The sequence below is a fragment of the Mustela nivalis genome (assembly GCF_964662115.1).
Source record: "Mustela nivalis genome assembly, chromosome: 7".
Classification (NCBI taxonomy): Eukaryota; Metazoa; Chordata; class Mammalia; order Carnivora; family Mustelidae; genus Mustela; species Mustela nivalis.
The window spans coordinates 2,491,719-2,509,824 of NC_139026.1; the positions used below are offsets into that span (position 1 = coordinate 2,491,719).

The following is an 18,106-nucleotide window of genomic DNA, read 5'->3' on the forward strand; positions in this document are numbered from 1 at the left end:
TCTGAGCTCTGGGCCGGCAGCCCCACCGCCCACGCAAGGGAGGGACGGTGCCTGCCCACCCCGCGAGCCCGAGCCGGCAACAGGGCCTGGGAGCCAGCCCGGCTCCGCACGGCGCTGGGTCATGGGGGGATAGCGAGGGGAGCTCTGCCACCCTGCGGCGTCTCCGGCCGCCCCGGGGGACAGTGCCTCACCCCACCCCAGCAGTGGACAGCACGAGACGGCCGACAGTGACATGCTGCCCTGGGGAGTCCCCACGGTGGGGAAGTGTAGGCGTGGGGCGCCGGAGGGGCCAGGGGCTCACGGGGGCCTTGTCTCACGGACCCCAGGAGGCTGGGAGCAGGGACGGGTGTGTCCGGGTCCCAGGAGGCACTTGACCGGCTGTGGTGAGGAGGCCCTTCCCATCCCGGGCCTGGCAGATGGTCATGGGGCCGGCCTGGATCCGACCCTCAGCCGGGCAGAGTCAGGGTTTGGGGTTCGGCCCGAGTGTGACTCCTGCTCTGCCTTACACCTCCGGCTCCCCAAAGGTCCTCCTGGGCCAGGACTCAGCCCAGCGCCCCCACTCTCAGCTGGCCTCCAAGGACCAAAGACGCCTGGCCCGGGGCAGCCCTGTTCCCTTAGGAGGGTCCTCGGATCAGGCCAAGGCTGGGGGTTCACTGCGTCCAACTCATCACTTCTCAGACAGAACACCCTTCCATCGGTTCCGATCGAGGGGCTCCGAGGGTCGGTCTCAGGCTCACAGACACAGGAAGACACACGTGGAGCTTCATCTAACCTGGCAGAGCCTCCTACTGCAAAAAGTAGCCGCCTCAAGAGGTGGACGTCCATGTCCCCCATGCCTTGGCCGTGCGGGTGAGCCCGGCTGTGACGGCGGTTTCTGGGGCGGCAGCCAAGCAGGACGGGGCTTCCCGCGCGGCCGTGGGCCGTCCTCCAGGAACCCCGCACTCTGGCTGGAGAAGGAGCTGCTGGGCCGCCGAGCCCCGGTCGGAGACGGGCCCTGACCCCGGGGCTGCAGCTCTGTCTCGCCAGCCTGAGCGTCCGGCCCGCCCGGGCTGATCGGGGAACACCGCACATTTGCACAGTGCTCGGCACTGATTTCCACATCACACGTGGAAATGATACCACGAGAATCTTTTTAACAAGAGGAAAGGACACACACACCTCACGTGTGTAGGCACTCCTGCCCCCGCTCACGGGCTTCTCGCAGAGTCCTCACGCCCAGCGGGCAGAGGCAGGGGCACTGAGGCGGCTCCAGTGCGGGCCCGCGGCGGGGAGGAGGTGCCTCCAGATACGCAGGTCCACAAGCAGGAGGCGGAGCTGAGGACAGGAGCCTGTCCTGGCTCAAGGGTCAGTGTGGGCCAGCAGAGCCACAGGGCGGCCACGTCCTGGCCAACCATGTGCCTGGGACAGGTGTACCTCCGCATGTGTCGGGGGCATATGGGAAGCGTGTGTGGCCACCGCGGAGCCCCAGGCAGGCCAGTCCAGGACCTTCTGTGCCGGGGCTCTGAGCCCCAGCGACCCCAGACCACAGGAAGCCGTCAGCTGAGCAAGGAACCCGCGGAGATCTGAGAGGCGGTGAGGAGGCCACAGAGCGAGCTTCGAGGACTCTGATCACAGACACAGAACCCACAGGTCCTGACAGCCCAGCGCAGGGAGCTCCGTCCTCCGCAGTAGCCTGTGTGGCATGTCCCCAGGGCTGCAGGGCCCTGAGCGCCTCCCCCCAATACCCCAGCAGTACAGCACACGGCCCCGAAATGCTGTCTTCCAAGAGGCTGGAGATGCGAAGCAGGCCCGTTGCTCAGCTCCTCACCCTGCTCCCAGCCTGCTGGAGCCAGAGCCGCACAGCCACTCGGCCAGCGCACAGGGCGGTCCCCAGTTCAGTCTCGGGCAAGAGAGCAGGGACACGCTAAAGCCCGAGGGACGGACGATTACAGGAGTAAAGCCAACTTCGAGAAGCCCCTGGGGACACAGACTTCACAGGGGAGGGCAACATTCACTTCTATGTTCTTGTCTGTGTTTTATTTTCTTTCACTCAACAGAATAGGATTTTTGCATTTCAAAGCAGGTATGAGATGACGGCCACCTCCTTCCGCCCCAGCACCGGACAGCAGGCCTCTCCAGAGGGTCCGGCTCTCAGGCTGCTGCGCCCTGGCGGCTCCAGGAGGCGGGCATTGGGCAAGGACGCTCCAGGGCAGGGCCCCTGAAGGGCCAACACCCTCCCCGGCTCTCTTTGGTATCTCAGGAAACAGAGGCAGCAGCCCCCCCACCCCAGCCAGGCCCTGGCCCTCGTCTGACGCCCTGTCCCAGCCTGCTCCCTGGAGAACGGGGCTGCCCGGCAAGACCTGTCCTCGGCCCCGGACCCACGGCCCCCGGCGGGGTGCGGCCTGCTGCGCCGGCCCCGGCTCACTTCTTGTAGTGATTGGGGGCGTCCGCAAAGGCAAACTTCAGGCGGTAGGCCTCGGCCAGCAGCAGGCTGACGTCTTCGTCGCCCCAGTGCGCCGTGGGCAGGTTCTGAAGGAAGAGCAGCAGCTCCTGGGGGGAGAGAGACAAGCCCAGGTCAGAGCAGGTGACCAGCTATGGGGCGGGCGGCTGCAATTCAGGGGATCCCCTGGGTGGGGACTGGCTGGCAGCGGGCTCTGCCCGCGGTGGGTACGTGCTGGGTGGGGGGGTACATGCCAGGCAGCCTCTGTCACTGTCCCTCAGCCAGCACTCAGGGTTTCCAGGGAAAACCAGGCTGGAGACCCACCGCTGACCCAGTCCACCCAGGCTCGCCCGGTGGGCACTGAGCTCACCCCCTATAGGACACAGGACGTGCCTCAAGAGCTCACAGTTTAGAAACCAGAGAGAAGGATACTGAAGAAAGTGCTAGAAAGGACAGCATGACCGGGGCCATAGTGAGGCATGAGACCCACAGCCTTGCCCACGGACCAGGTCTTCTGAGGGACCGTGGCCCTTGTGCAGAGCGGCAACCCCCCGAAGGGCAGGTCTCGGGGAGCACAGGTCCAGCACCCGGAGGGTTCCGGCAGAAGTGGGGAGAGCTATGTGACCAGGATGGCTTCCTGGGCTGGGGCTCTCGCAGGAGAAATGGGGGACTGGGCCAACAGGTCGGGCAAAGCCTGAGGCCAGACTCCCTCTCGGGAAGTGGGCCCACACTGTGTGGACAGCCCGGCGGGCCCTGGCTCTGGAGCACTGGGGCCTTCCCTCCAGCCTGCCCATCGCCCCAGAACCAGATCTGAGTGAGCAGGAAGGGTGGCCGGGGTTTCAGGGTGCTGGTGCTGGCCCTCAGAGGCTGCCGGCAGAGGAAGGTGGCAGACAGGGTGTGTGATTTGGGCTGCCCCACCCTGCCTGCCTGGAAAGGCGCAGCACTGGGACACTCACACTGGTGCCGTCCACCGAGCCTCCTGTCCCCACAAGGCCGGGGCGGGGCACACAATCAGGGGGTGCTGGACAGGACGGATGACGCATTCGCATCCCAGTCTGGTCCTCAGTACACACCCCTCTGCTAGCCACACGCCCTGTATCTGTAGGTTGGGGGTGGCCACGCCGTCCCACAGAGCCGGCCGCTGGGAGCTCTCAGGCCACAGACTCAACAGCAGGTCTGGACCCAGCCCCGGCTGCTCTGCTATCTGGCTGTGAGGCCAGCCCAGCCACTGACCGCCTCGCGGCCTCAGGCTCCTCATCTGCAGAATGGGGTCCCAGTTCCCACGAGGGAAGGCCAGAACCTGGCGTGGAACGACGCGGCGCCGTGGGTCCGTGAGCCATGCAGAGCCCAGCCCTACCGCGAGACGCGCCCCACAACTGTCCCCCGCGGTCGGCTCACCGCGGCTGCTTTATCCCCTTCCTCAACCCCATTTCCTTTTGCATTTTGGATACTTTCTGGGGGCCTTTAAATTGAATTCGCGGAGCAAATTTCACTGGCAGAATGTCCCCAGGGACAGATCAACATCAATCTGCTGTCTTTCACCATTAGCTGCAACTTACACGGACGCCAATCCAATTCTGAGCAGGTCGTAAATAAATACCTTTGGTTTTATTTTTAATCCACTTCGCTTCATATTATCATGACCTCGCTACTTGCAAGGTGAGAAGCAATGCCCTCCCATTACGGTACCTCACCGACTCCCCCGCACACGCACACTCAATTTCAGAATCTAATTTAGTCCCCCAGGCTCCCTGGATGGAGGGAGAATAGAAATGCCCAGCGCTTCGCAGTCTGCAATGCTAAAGAAGGAAAAATCTATCCGACTGACCTTTACGGGAGGCGAGGAACACAGCCCAACGCATCCTTAAATACAGATTTCGCTTTCAAAAGGGCCTGTCTTATTTATGCACGGGGCAGAGTGTCTCCGATGCGGGAACCACGGCCCGGCGACTGGCCACGGGCTGCCTGGCATTGCCCGCACCATTTGGGCAAAGGGCCATCGCTCATAAAGCTGCCACCGGTCATATCGCAGGGGGTTCGGCCCTCTCAGGGACAGTCGGCCTGCGGAGCAGTGGCGGGGCCGAGGGGCTGAGTCAGGGCCCGTCAATAGCCCAGTCCCGCAAACCTAGAGGGAAACTGAGGTCCACAGGCAGCACTCGGCCCCGGCAGCAGACATAAAAAGGAGAGGAAGTTCTGCCCAGGACACTGATGTCAGACGAGTCGGGTCCCAGTGATACTCTTCCCGCCCTCCTGCACATTAGCCGAGCTGCGGTGAGAGCACATTCTGGTTCCTGTACCTGCAGCTCCCCGCCGGCCCATCAGCGCGCTGTCCACGGCGACACCAACTGTCCTGACAGCCGTGAGCAGTGGAACCGTCCCACCCGGACGGCTGAAGGTCTGTAGCTCTGAGCCCTGCCCCTGGGTCAGGATCCGCCCAGGGAGCTTGAGAAAGCTGCGGGCCCGGGCATCCAGCCCAGCATTGCAGGACGGGCCCGGACACGCAGTCCCGCCTCTCGGGGCGAAGCACAGCTGGGACCCTGCACGTGGACGGCCCATCCTGAGCATGTGGGTCGGAGGTGGTCTTCCCTCTGTCCGGGCCCTCCCCCAGGGAGGCCCCCCAGCGCCAGGTGGCCCCAGCGGAGCCACACTCATGCGGCCGCGGCACGGGCAGGGGCATCGTCGCAGGCCCCGGACGTGGGCCTGGCGTGAAGGTCGGCAGCTCACCATCATAGACACGCCGCGCGGGCCACCTTCCAGATGGAAATCTGCCACTGCTGACTCCTGCCTCTGGTTGGGTTCCAAGAGGACCTTCCAGTGTTAAAGCTCAAATGATATTTTTGCTTTGGGTCCTTCCACCAAAAGGTTCTATTTTTCCAGTCAGAGGAAGGACGCTGCCATCTACAAAGCAGGATTCTCTCTGGCGAGTACACCTGCCGCAAAGGACGAGGTGGGGACACACCGGTATGCTCAGGTATGTATGCTCGGGCTCCCATACAGTGAAAAGGGGGCCCTCCATGACCCCAGAGCTGCTGGTCTGCTTGGCCCTTTGCAGAGGCGTCCGGGAGGGCAGGCGGCAGTGAGGGGCGGCAGCGAGCCACAGCCCAGCCGTCCAGGCCCCAGCCACACGCCGCCACGACCGCACGACCCTCTGTCACGGGGGGATCGCTCTCCCTGTGACGTCCTCAGGCCCGAGCACCCCCACAGCCCTGAAACAGAATGGCCGGCACGTGGTGGCAGTCAGGGAAGAGTCCGCTTGGCGACCCGGAGTCAGCGGCAAGCACACACTTGAAACGCTGCGGAACTGCCCGGATTCAGACCCCGGTCGTGCCTCGGCGGATTCCAGGCCCTGGGCAAGCCTCCTGGCGCTGTTCTCAGGTTCCCCCCTGCAACTAGGGACAGCAGCGCCCTCCCTCCGTGTTGCCAGCAGGTGCCAAGTGCCCGTGACGAGGCCGGCACATGGCACGCACGAGCGGGGCATCCCCGACTCGGACATTACCACCGTAATTACCGCGAGCGGCCAAAGTGACAGTCGCAGCGGCCGGTGCGGTTCTGATAAAAGAACGAGCATCTGTGGGGAAACAGGTAGTTGAGGAGACAAGTTCAGTAAGAAATCGAACTCGTAGTGGGCGATCCGCCCGGGAGGGGGCGGGGGGCAGGACAGCCTGCTGCAGGTACCGGGGTGAGAACCCCCAGCCCTGGACGGGGTGCCCCCAGAGAGCCCCCGAGCCCCCGGGGCGGCACCGAGGCAGCATATTCTACGAGGGCCGGCGAACCCAGGAGGATGCTGCTTTTCATTCTCTTTGGCCCCAACCTTCAGCTTCTCAAGCCAGACACAAAATGAACCGTATTTAACTCAAAATCCTCCCAGAGGTCTGACTGCGTGTGAGCTTCGAGGAGCATCAGAGGAAAGATGATCATTCTGCCTCTGTGCCAGGACACCCACCGCCACGTGGTGTCACACAGCTGAGTCCAGGGTCAGAGCTGACCGCCGGATCTCTGCAGGCCGCAGGGCCTCCCCTAACCGGGCGACAGCCCCAGTGCCCTCGCTGTGCAGGCCCCCCAGCCCAGGAACACACCTACGTCCCAAGGGAGGTGACCAATGCTCCCCTGGGCAACAGGAAGCAGGTCTGTCTGCAGAAGAAAGGTGGCGGCATGGCCAGCACCAGTGGCGGAGTGAACGGGAGAGAAAGGCACAGGTGAGAACCCAGGAAAGGCAAACGCTCCCGACCTCACGCATCCGTCCATCCGTCCATCCATCCATCCGTCGGCCGGTGACCGCACACCAAGCCACGGGCACATCGCAGCAGCAGCCAGCAGCTCCACCCCAGGCCTGGCCTGCAGGCGTACCCGCGCGCCCCGTGTGAGCAGAGGTGGGTATCGGGTGACAGGTCACTGACCGTAACGCAGATGACACGTGGTCCTGAGCAGAGTCACAGCCAGGCCTCCCGTCTGCCTGGCTACTGCAGAGTCCCCGCGGGGTGCGTGCCAGGGACGGTGCACCCTGGACTCCCGGCAGCCTGCACAAAGCACTGTGGAGTGCACCTTCACGGCTTCCATGTGGATTACAGGTTGGAAGGCTGAATCTTGGATTTCTGGCTCAATACAAAATGCGGTATTTCCCCTGGTTCTATTCCACTTCGGGAGGCAGCCAGCATGTTCACGGTCTCCCCCACGGCAGGGCTTACAGGGCGTCAGAGGGCACTGCTCTGCGGAGCACGAAGAGCACCGCGCCCCGCGGGCACCGGACTGGCAGATGGCACGCACCCGGGCCTCCCTCCTCGGGACCCTCTGGCAGCCAGAACATCCCAGAAGGCTCCCAAGGGCAGCGGGAAAGGCAGGAGCACCCAGGGTGGAACCCGCCGGCACCTGCCCCTCTGCAGGGCAGCGAGCACGGAGGTCGGCTCGCAAGCTGCTCCAGGTGGGGTTCACGAACCGCCAGCTCGCAGAGATGAGTTTGTTGCTCAAACCCCTGGAGTTCCGTGCAGTGCTTACAGCGTCCCCAGCGTCCCGGGTGTGGCCGCATCCCCTGAAGCCAATGGCGATATTTAAAATGTGAGCTTATTCCTGGAAGCAGTTCAGAACTATGCGGACACAGGCCGGGCTCTTGCCTCCTGATTCGAGGAACACTGGCTGCACGCTGCCTGCTGCTAGGACACTGACCTTTCCAGGAATGTGTCTGGAATGCTCCCAGGTCACTGCCGAGGGCTCCAGATCTGCGACCCACGGGCTTGAAGGACGTCTCTGTCGATGCATGGACATGTTCACTGCACGATTCTCCCCACTCCCCACGGGCTCCACTGAGCTCCTCAGTGACAGAGAGGACACTGCCCGGCTCAAGCCGGCCAGGTGGGGTGGGTGGGAGTAGGGACAGAGGTGGCTCCTGGTCATGGCCCCCTGCATAGTGCCCCTCCCTGGGAAGGCAGAGCCAGGGTTTCCAGGAAAAGAGGTCCCCCTGGAGGCCAAGGCTTAGGTCAGAGCAGTCCGTTCCCCCAGCACATCCTGCTGGGGAGCTGTGTGGTTCCTACAACACCTCCACAGGGCAGCGACCATCCAGATCTATGCAGGATCCAACCACAGCCCTTATCACCTGGCTGAGATCTTCGAGGGCAAAGACTCAGACAGCCTCGGCCCCACAGGATTCAAACATCACAGTGCTCAACCGAGAGCAGCAGGGTGTGCGTCCAAACAAATGTGACTTCTGCATGGGCGGGTGGACAGACGGACAGACGGACGGACAGGGGGCACGGGTGGGTAGAGGGACAGGTGCATGAGTAGAAGGATGGATGGACGGGCGGACGGACAGATGGATGGCTGGGTGCGGGTGAATACAGAATGGAGGGAGGGAGGAGGGACGGGCGGAGGAGTGGACGGACAGACGGAGGAATGGGCAGATGAGTGGACGGACAGACGGAGGAATGGGCGGAGGAGTGGACGGACAGACGGAGGAATGGGCAGATGAGTGGACGGACAGACGGAGGAATGGGCGGAGGAGTGGACGGACAGACGGAGGAATGGGCAGATGAGTGGACGGACAGACGGAGGAATGGGCGGAGGAGTGGACGGACAGACGGAGGAATGGGCGGAGGAGTGGACGGACAGACGGAGGAATGGGCAGATGAGTGGACGGACAGACGGAGGAATGGGCGGAGGAGTGGAGGGACGGGTTGGAGGGAGGGAGAGACGCGCAGGTGGGCAAGTGCGCGGATGCAGACGGACGGACGGACGGATGAGTGGAGGGACGGGCGGATGGGCAGGTGAGAGACGGGGGATGGGTGCAGGGGTGAGCGGGTGGGGAGACGGAGCGATGGACAGGGGGTCAGCAGGTGGACAGATGGGCAGACGGGCGGGTGGGCGGCAGGGGGGCAGACAAATGGGAACATTAACAAAACCTCCAGGACAGACCTGGAGGAGCCCGCATGGCTCTGTCCTTCCCCCTCCGGAGTCCGGAGACGAGCTGCTTCCACAAGCAGCCAACAGACCCCGGCTACGGCGGTGCGGGGCTGCGCTCCCAGGGCCTAGCGGAGGGCCTGGCGCACAGGCAGCTTCTGTTCAATTAGCACCGTTACCGATCACACGGACGCGTGAGAACAAACACATCGCACGGCAGGGACCACTGTGACTGAGCCACACCGTCAACCAGTGCGACTCAGGTGAGCTCCGCAGGAACAGGGAATCGGACACACAAAACCGTCGTCTCTAAGGCCCTGGCCCGATGGTTTTCTTCCAACCTCCCTCCTTCAGGAAACACCACAAACTACCCAACTTTTCAAAGAAACCCCTTAGACACAAGCAACAAGACCAAGCCCCTTGACACAGACACTTGTTAAAATCTCCTCTGGTTCCTACTCTTCTTGCAGAATCCTGGGGCTCACTTCTCACTGGGGAGGTCGGGAGGGGCTTCCTGAGGCAGCGGTGGAGGCAGGAGGGCCCAGGTGCGGAGCGGGACTGCCCCGGGGTCAGCATCAGCTGTGTGACCCTCGCCAGGGCAATTTCTTTGAACTCCAGGTCTGGGGACAACAGCCCTCTGTTTCAAGGCCTGAAAGTGTGCCCGTGAAGGGCACATGAGCCCCACAGAAGCCAGCCAAAGCGGGGGGGACAGCTCCTAGGGGGACAGTTCCTAGGAGGCCTACAGTGAGCCCCTCCCTCTGGAGACCATGACAGGGGGAACAAGGCAGTCTGATCACGGCGCAGGCTGCGGAGTGACGGGGCCAGCCCTACCGGCACAGTGCTGCAGTCTGAGCCGCAGGCCCTCCAGATCAGCACCTGTTCAGGCTGTCCATGGGCCGGCAACGGCAAGGGGCACATTTTCCAGGGAGGTCGTCTTTTCACAGCATTGACAAGGCGCCTCAGCACAGAGAACCGCATGGCCACTGGCCCGCCACCCAGCTGTGCGCCCCGGGGGCTACCGGGGCTGCAGGGAGGGAGAGCCAGGCAGGGGCACCTCCCCTCCAGGCCTGGCCGGCTGCCAAGCAAGGGCAGCTCCCAGGTACACCGGCCACTTCCTGCAGTGGCCCAGCACGGCAACACTTGCTGTCATGGAGGGGACCCGTTTGAAAATAAGTGGTGCCAACTGGGAAGCGGGGCCTTGGAGGAGACGACCCGGCACACACCACTCGGAGCCTGAGCAGTCTGGTTTCTTCAGTTCATGTCTACGTATGCACAGCTCGGTTCCTGCTCAGAATGACGCCTGCCGCTCCAAGGAGGACAGCCGGCGTCGAAACTGCTGGGCTTCCTCTGGGGGGTCGCTGCTGCTCCCAGCCACCCATCTCCGAGTGACAGCGGTGTCGCCCGATAACGACTGTAAGAAGACATTAACGTGGCAGGGAGTGCCCGCGGAATCACAGGCTGGTATTGAGGAGTAAGACTCTAATCAAGAGTGATAATGTAACCGGAGATGTCACGTTATTTGACTTTGTGACAGGTGCACAGGCTGGTATGCATGCTCAGGCAGGAATTAAGTTTATTACAAAGGGATTATTTGGAGACATAAAACATGGCACTAAGAGCGGAGCTTCTCTCACGGCAACACCTGAATACAAATGTGTACCCGGGCACCTCGCGGCGAGCGCCAGGTCCTGTGCTGGGAAGCTAGCCCGAGCACTGGTGAGGGCGTCCTGCGGCCGCGGGGCAGGCTCACCACCCTGAGAGCCCCAGGAAAGGCGGCATCACTCTGAAGCCTCCCACGGGAGCACTGTGGGAGCACGGGTGTTGAGGCTGCCTGCAGAGGCCCAGAGGGCAGTGACCCCACTGGGAGAAAATGCAGGAGGTGGACCCCCGCAGGGCAGCTCACAAGCCTGGAGCCATGTGCATCCAGGGCCGACCCAGCCTCAGCTAAGTCACAGGGCCCAAGTCCAGGCAGGGCCACCAGCTGGGACAGGCAGACTGAGCCGGCTCTGTGTGTGTCCCGGGCTTTTGTCAAACAAGGCAGCTGGAGTGAGAACTGTCCCCTACAACCCTGAAGGCCCCCCAGGGAGGCGTTCTACGGACATTCCAACCAGGTCGACGGGAGAAGACAAAGTCTCCCCAGAAGGACAGCGGGCCGGGCAGACACACACTGCCTGACCCATCCCTGAGGGGAGCACGTCCAGGGACAACAGCCTGAGCCCTAAGTCAGAACACACACCGCGCACAGCAAGCAGGGCCAGACACGGTCACGGCCGCTTCTGGAAGCTGTCACTCCAGGCAATTCTTTCTCAGTGAGGGGCTGGGAGTGACCCCGACACGGTCCGCCTGCACAGTGCCCTCACTCCCGTGTTCCTGGGGACCCCGAGCCTCCGAGCTACGGGGGGATCGGGAATCCACTATGTGGCCACGACACTGACGACTCACTCCGCAGAGCGCCCCCCTCCCGGCATTCACCCTGAGAGGGGGCTGGGGCCCTCCGACGGGTGGACCCACTCAGGAAGCAATCTGGTCTCAGCCGTGAGGTTCACGGAGGGCACAGAGTGTGGGGTTTGCGGCAGAGGGACCCCAGCCTCCCCAAGGTCAGATGGAGCCCCGGGAATGGCTGCCTCAGTGCAGAAGGAAAGATGGGGCCCTCAGCTCCCTCAAAAGGGCCGGCAAGAGTCCCCCCTGTGGCCACGAGGGCCAGCACGGTGACCACAGGCCCCGGGGCCCAGCAGCAGCCTGTCCACACTGGGCATCCCCAGCGTTCCAGGTCCCGGCTGGACACCACTACCCCCGCCAGCACAGCTGAGAATCAGACACACGAAAGAAGCTACGAGCAAATACTCCCCTTTGCATGAGGAATTAAAGATCAATGTGACTTCCGTGTGCTTTAGCACAAAAAACAAACACCCTAAAATTGAATTGAGAAATCCTATCCTGTTTGTCCTGAGAATCCTCAAACTAATTAGGGTAAGAGAATGAACCTGCCGTGCAGTCCGAGGGTCGTGAGGCAGCCCACCCTCTCCTCCCGCTCGCCCACTCATCTCCCTCCGTGTCCTCTCAGTGTACCTTCCATGCCAGCAGACGGGTGAGGCCTCAGCCAGGACCCTACAGCCAAACGTGTGCCTGCCTCGTGCTGGAGCCTGCAGGGGCACGGGAAGCTCTCACAAGGGACCTGTGGTGACACTGGGCCCCTGGGACTCCCTGATGGGGGGGTCTGGGTTGGGGGCTCTGGTCGGAGTTGGCTAGCACGCTGTCGTTGTCACGTTGTCTGGACGACAGAGCGAGGGCCGAGGTGTGTGGGCCCCCTGCAGGATTCCCGCTCGCTGACACTATATGAGCAACTCGCCAGTGCCGGTCACACCGGGAGAAGCTGAGTGATCACCCAGGGTCTCCCACGGGTGGTGGCCAGGAGGGTCCGGCCCAGGAGTGCTGAGCAGCCTGGGCCTTCTGTGCCTGTGGCCCCAGGCTCCGGGTTCAAGGAGGCACATTACAGCCAGACCCCTAGAAGTCCCCTGCCAACTGAAATGGGCCGTCCCCGGGAAGGACCCTGAGCGGGGGTCGAGCAGGCGCTGCAGCCCGCGGAGGGGAGCCGGCGGGGGCACGTGGGCAGGGGAGACCGCGCGAGGCTGCAGTGAGCCGCAGCCCTAACGGACCCAGCTGCCACCCGCCCTCATGGTCCTGTCACTCCGCGGGGCTTCACCTCCCCCGCAAGTGGGGGTCTTAGAACCTCAGAGTCACCCTCCCCGTCCTTCTCCACCGCCCAGTCCCAGGGGCCAGCCTGCCCCCCAAGCGGGTCTTCCTGGCCAGTCTCTTCCGGTGCAGACGGTGCTGGCGGAGCACAGGCCTGACGAGGAGCAGACCCCGGCTCCCCTTCGTACAGGAGACCCTCGCCAGCAGAGAGCGAGTCCGGGAGGCTCGGGGGTGCACGACGGCCACATCGGACACTCGGGCGCTGGCTACACAGGCACAGAAAACACAGAGAGCGGACAAAACCACCGCGGGGCAGGGGAGGCTCTCCACAAAGAAGGTCCAGGAGCTTGGCAAGCAACCCAACCAGCAAAGCTCAGGTTTGGCGAGAGGACACAGCCTCGGGGACACGGCTCTCCCGTGATTCCCCGTCCAGCCTTGCGGCCGAGTCCGTCCCTCGTCTCAGCCTGTCTCTGCCACGCCGCCGGGGCTCATTCTCAGCGAGGCCGCGCACGGGAGGAGGGCCCCCAAGGAGCGCGGGAAGTCGGGGGCTGCCCAGAGGCAGCCCGGCAGCCGGACAGGCCTTCCTGAAACGTGGCCTCCCGCTCTGCCCACGGGCGGCCCAGGCCCGGCCGGCGCCGCCGTATTTCCGCACCAGATCTGACGGGGGTCCGTGGGCGCGGAGCAGCAGACCGCGCGCGACAGCTGAGAGTGAGACATTTCAGTAAGGCCCAAGATGTAATTACATTTCTTCAGGGGCTGAACAGATGAGCTTCTCCAAGTTTATCTGCCTCAGATATCAAACACCATTAATGAGATAATAAGGGCCTTTCAATTAATGATTTGAATGGTGGGTGTAATTTTTTCCTTAATGGCAAGCAAGACGAATTCACAGGCAGAAAGGAGCAGAGAGTCACTGGCAAAACCCGCGACGTGACGTCGGCCGCCCTCTGTCTCCCCTGCGGCAGCCAGACGGCGGGCTGGGCACAGGCCCACAACCGAGGCTCAAAGGAGGGGGACTGAGACCCGAGGCTGAGACGAGACCCTGCTCTCGACAGGAGATCCTGCCTTTGTGAAAGGGGGAGGGGGACACAGCCACGTCCCAGGTCGGCTTGACGACCCAGGGGTTTATGACAGGGCACAGGGGATGTGTCCCCTGCAGCCAGCCTGAGCTGTTTCCGGCCAGCAAGAGCACCAGGGGGGTTACAAGTGTGGTTACGAAGGTTCTCTGTCCTCGGCTTTCCTGCCGTAGCGGGGCGGGGGATGCCAGGCGGGGCCCAGAGCAGCCTACACAGCCCGACTGCAGGAAGAGAGACAGTGTCCTGGGAGCAGCCCGCAGGGCCAGGTGCTGCCCCAGCATCTCCCCCTCCACAGCACAGCTGGGACCCCTCTGGCAAACACTGAATCCTGGACTGCGAGTGACCGGTCCCTGGTGTCCCACACATAGGCTGGGGGTACTAGGACCATGGTCCTAGGACGAATCCCAGGGACCTGCCGAGTCTCTGCCCCTCACAAGCAGACCGACACGCAGCCATCAGTCACATCAAGCTCATTTTAAATGAAAACATGGAAAGATTTTTGTGATTTTGCTTTGAGATTAGCTGCCAGGGGCCCTGGTGAAAAGCATGTTGGTTTTCAAGACGTCCTGTGTGCCCCTGAGGTCTGCCATGGAGTGACGGAGTCTCACCCAGTCTGTGCTCAAGGACCAGCAGGTCTGGAAACCGTGAGCCTGCGCGGTTAGCGGAATGGACAGGATGCTATTTGCTACGTCACCACCTGAACATTTGCTAAGGTCACTTTCCAGAGTCCAATTTTCTCACACGGCTCCCTGAGACCACAGTGGCCCCAGGCCCCATGCTCACACACGGGCCCTGAATGAGGCGAGATCTCGAGGTGAACGTGGCGTCCATCCCAGCGAGGTCAAGCGCCGGATTCCAACAGAAACACAACCACTTGCTTATCCTGACATGAGTCACTTAGGTAACGTGGCATTTCCACAAATGCATCCCTGACATGTCCCATGTGGCTGGGCGGTGACAGCCCGGACCCCCGACTAGCCCATCAAGGACGGGAGCGACCCTCTCCCAGGCGGCAGCACTAAGCTGCTGGGGACGAGGACAGCCAGCAGTCTAGGCAGGCCTCCCAAGGAGACGAGGTGCACAGCCAGGTGCAGAGGAACGCAGGCCACTTGGGGAGGGGGTGGGGGCAGAGCAGAGACTCGAGCCAGGAGGGCGCCGTGTCCTGGTCAGGTCATGGAAGGCCCGACAGCGGAGCTGGGCCGTGCTGGCTTCCTGGAGTCAGGGTGAGCTGTGGCTGCTGCACAGATCCCGGGACGTGACAGTCCAGCTCAGCAGGGCAGTGGAACCTTGAAGCTTGACTGGCTGGGGGTGGGGGATCCAGTCTCACCAGCCGGGCTCCAGCAGGTGCTGTGACGGGTGCGGCAGGTGGACAGGGAGCCCAGGAGGCCACACGACTGAGCCCGTCAGGACACTCCCCTACAGGAGTCCGAGGGTACGGCAAGATCTTCAACATGTGCAGGTAAGTGGGGTCCGAATATCAGAGCCAGAGGGAGCCGAGCAGACGCCCACGCCTCCACGTGGGGAGAGCCTCTGTGTCCCTGGGGGCCCCCACAGCCCCTGGGGCCAGGACTTCTGGGGCTGAAGGCCAGGGTCCTGGGTTTTCAAAGGTTCTAGTTTGTTGAAATTCTCTGCACGATGGAACAGATGCAAACAAAACAGATCAAACTCGGACGGATCAGAAATGCGGGCCGAACAGAAGCCCACCTTCCCACAGGCAGCCCAGGGAGAAATGCAGCAGCCATTCATGACGTACGGAAGTTTTCTGACCGGAAAAGCTGGAGCCTTCCAGAGCACACGGGCTCCCTGGCTGCTCCGGCTGGACAACAATCTGGTCACCAGACGCCCAAACTGGGGGGTGGGGAGGACAGAGATTGGCAGAGGGGCTGGCAGAAAGGGGGCAGGTGAGGCGCCGGAGCCCACTGACACTGCTGACATCGGGGCGGCAGCATGGGGTGCACGGGGAGAAAGTGGGGGCCACAGAGGCCAACCACCACTCCACGGTCTGCCCAAGTACACACGCGACAGGCCCCTCTCGGGCCTCCCTGGATGTGGCCCTGATTGGGGGGCCCAGAGGCCCAGCTCTCCTAAAGCAGGAGACCAAGCAGCAGCAGGAGTGCCGGGCCCCGAGGGAAGGGGGCTCTCCCGAAGCACAGGGACCCCGGTCCCAAGGATAACTGGGTGCGGAACAGCTGCCATCGACCCCCCGGAGCACCGCACGTCTCAGGAGCTGCCAGGACGAGTCCGGGACCGGTTTACGGGAACCGGGACGGCTGCGAACACTGGGGCTGACAGAGCGGGTGCAGCGCCGAACTCGGGGACTCCGCATGAGTGACGGTGGCACGGCCACGAGGAGCAGCCCCACCCGGCATCTGGCCAGGGCCCCCAGTGGGGGAAAGGGGTCCCACGGGGTCATGTGTGTCTGTGTGTGTCTGTGCGTGTGCGTGTGTGTGTGCGTGTGCATGTGTGTGTGTGTGTCCAGGCAAGGCCTCCAGGAGGAGAGGCGCCGAGGAGAAGGGGCAGCCAGTGGACGGTAAGAAGGCCGGTCTTCCTGCTGCAGAAAGTCATGAAAGCTGAAAACCCAAGAAAGAGCTACTTACGCTGGCAGAGATAAACACAAAAACAGAACGACTCTTGATCTGGGAGGAAGTGGGGAGAGGCGCATGCTTGGTAAAAAGCCTTCTAGAACGTTTTGTCTTTAAGAACCACACACACGCGGGCACCCGGGGCTCTGCTGGCTAAGCGCCCGACCCTGGATCTCAGCTCAGGTGCTGATCTCGGGGTGATGAGATTGAGCCCTGTGCTGGACTCTGTGCTGGCTGTGGAGCCTGCTTACAGCAAAATTAAAGGAAAATAAAAGTAAAAATCACACACCCGAACACCTTTAATACAACAAACGCCATCATGAAATGGAAGTGGTGGCGGCAGGAATACCTGGGTCAGCTCCCCGCCCCCAAGCCCTCCCCTCTCCGAGCCCGGAGCCGCCCGGTGGAGCTGCTTCCCTGAGTCTACGGAGACGCCTGGGGCCTCTGCCGAGGGCAGCGAGCGTCGTGGAAACAACGCGCCGGCAGCTGCTTACCGTAGGGGTGCCAGGCTCCTACTGAACCTCCCGCAGGACGCGCAGCTCTCAGGAAGTGAGCAGAGACCCCTCACCGGCAGGACCCACAACACAGAGCCCAAGCATCCCCTCCTAAGAGGCCACCGTATTCGTTCGAGCGCAGGGTCAGGAGAGGAGGAACACAGGGCGTCTGGAGGAGACGAGTGGACGTGTCCCCGGCTGCGCTCTCGGGCCGGCAGGTCAGGGACACGTGTTTCCACTCGGGCCGAGAGTCACAGAGTTTGCCTGTCACACACACCTCCCTCGGAGCGCCCTGAACACGGAGGATGGACGGGCGCCCGGCTGGGGCTCGTGCTGTCTCTCCCGGAGCCAGGGGTGGGGACAGGGTGCGGCCTGCGTGCTGCCCCACAGTCACCGGGATCCCACAGGCTCAGGTGCCCCCAGCTCAATCCCACAGGGAAAATAAAACCCACCGCAGAGAGAGATGATTTAGTTAAAATAGAGATATGTCTGAGGACAGTCACTGGAGAAAATCGATTTTCTCCAATCTTGTGCAGACTCCCATCTCCCTCAAAAAAATGCCTGGGGAATTCCAATCACCGCAAACAAAACAATCAGGGGAGGAGCGTCAGGGGCCGGGGGCTGGGGGCCGGGCAGGCAGATCCCAGCCACAGCCACAGCAGCAACAGGGGACGGGACAGGGATGGGAAAGGGTGGGTTAGGAGTGGACAGGACGGGACAGGACACTCCTGCCTCCCCCGTCATGGAGTCTCGCCAAAGGCCGCTGCCACCCCACAAGGCTCCCGGTGCAGGGAGCACTGGGGAGCCGTGGGGCAGACACCGGGGCAGCGGGATGGGCAGCAGGTAGGCGGGCAAGGAGAGGCCTGAGTCCCTTCAATCAGGGATCTGAGTCCGGCCCACACAGCTCAGGGCGGACGGGCCGGGGAGACCACCTGTCCCAGGGCGACGCCCACCAGGCACATCCCGCGAGGCCGCTGCCCCTGGACTTGTCCCAGCAGAGGACACGGGCAGTGCCACCCCCCGTAATGACAGGGAGGGTACAGCTCAGCCACGCAGGAAACCCCAACGCCGCACAAACAGGGCCTTCCTCTGCGACAGTGGAAGCACCAGGGGTCTGGTTCCACAGGAGACACAGGAGGGTTTGCTTCATGACCATTTAAGCAAATCTCCGCGTGCAACGAAGACAGGCCTGTTGTTCAGATGAAAAGCCGGGACCGATTCCTTCCCCGGCTGGGTTGGTCAGAGACTCCGCGTGCGCATGCGTGTGCACAGCAGCTCCGAGCCCCTCCTCCGTCCGTGGCCTCACGCACCCCTCCAGCAACCGCATGAGCTCAGACGGCAGGGTATACCTGCTGTCCCCCTGTGACAAGGAAACGGAGGCCTGATGCTCCCAAACTGTCCCTTCACCGTCCCGCCTCCCCTTCCGGGTTGGTGGGTGGAGGCCCCACACGCCCC

The 18,106-nt window shown here is 62.9% G+C and overlaps 1 protein-coding gene across 5 annotated transcripts in view; it reads right to left on the reverse strand.

The window, feature by feature from the left end:
- Window positions 1-1,989: 1,989 nt before the first annotated feature.
- Window positions 1,990-18,106, reverse strand: part of TBC1D22A (TBC1 domain family member 22A) — a 299,948-nt gene continuing 283,831 nt past the window's right edge. For all 5 annotated transcript variants that reach the window (XM_082739616.1, XM_082739615.1, XM_082739618.1 and 2 more), the window contains one exon: window positions 1,990-2,529. In XM_082739616.1, the coding sequence (XP_082595742.1) occupies window positions 2,401-2,529 (129 nt within the window). In that variant the 3' untranslated portion in view covers window positions 1,990-2,400. The remainder of the gene's footprint in view (window positions 2,530-18,106) is intronic.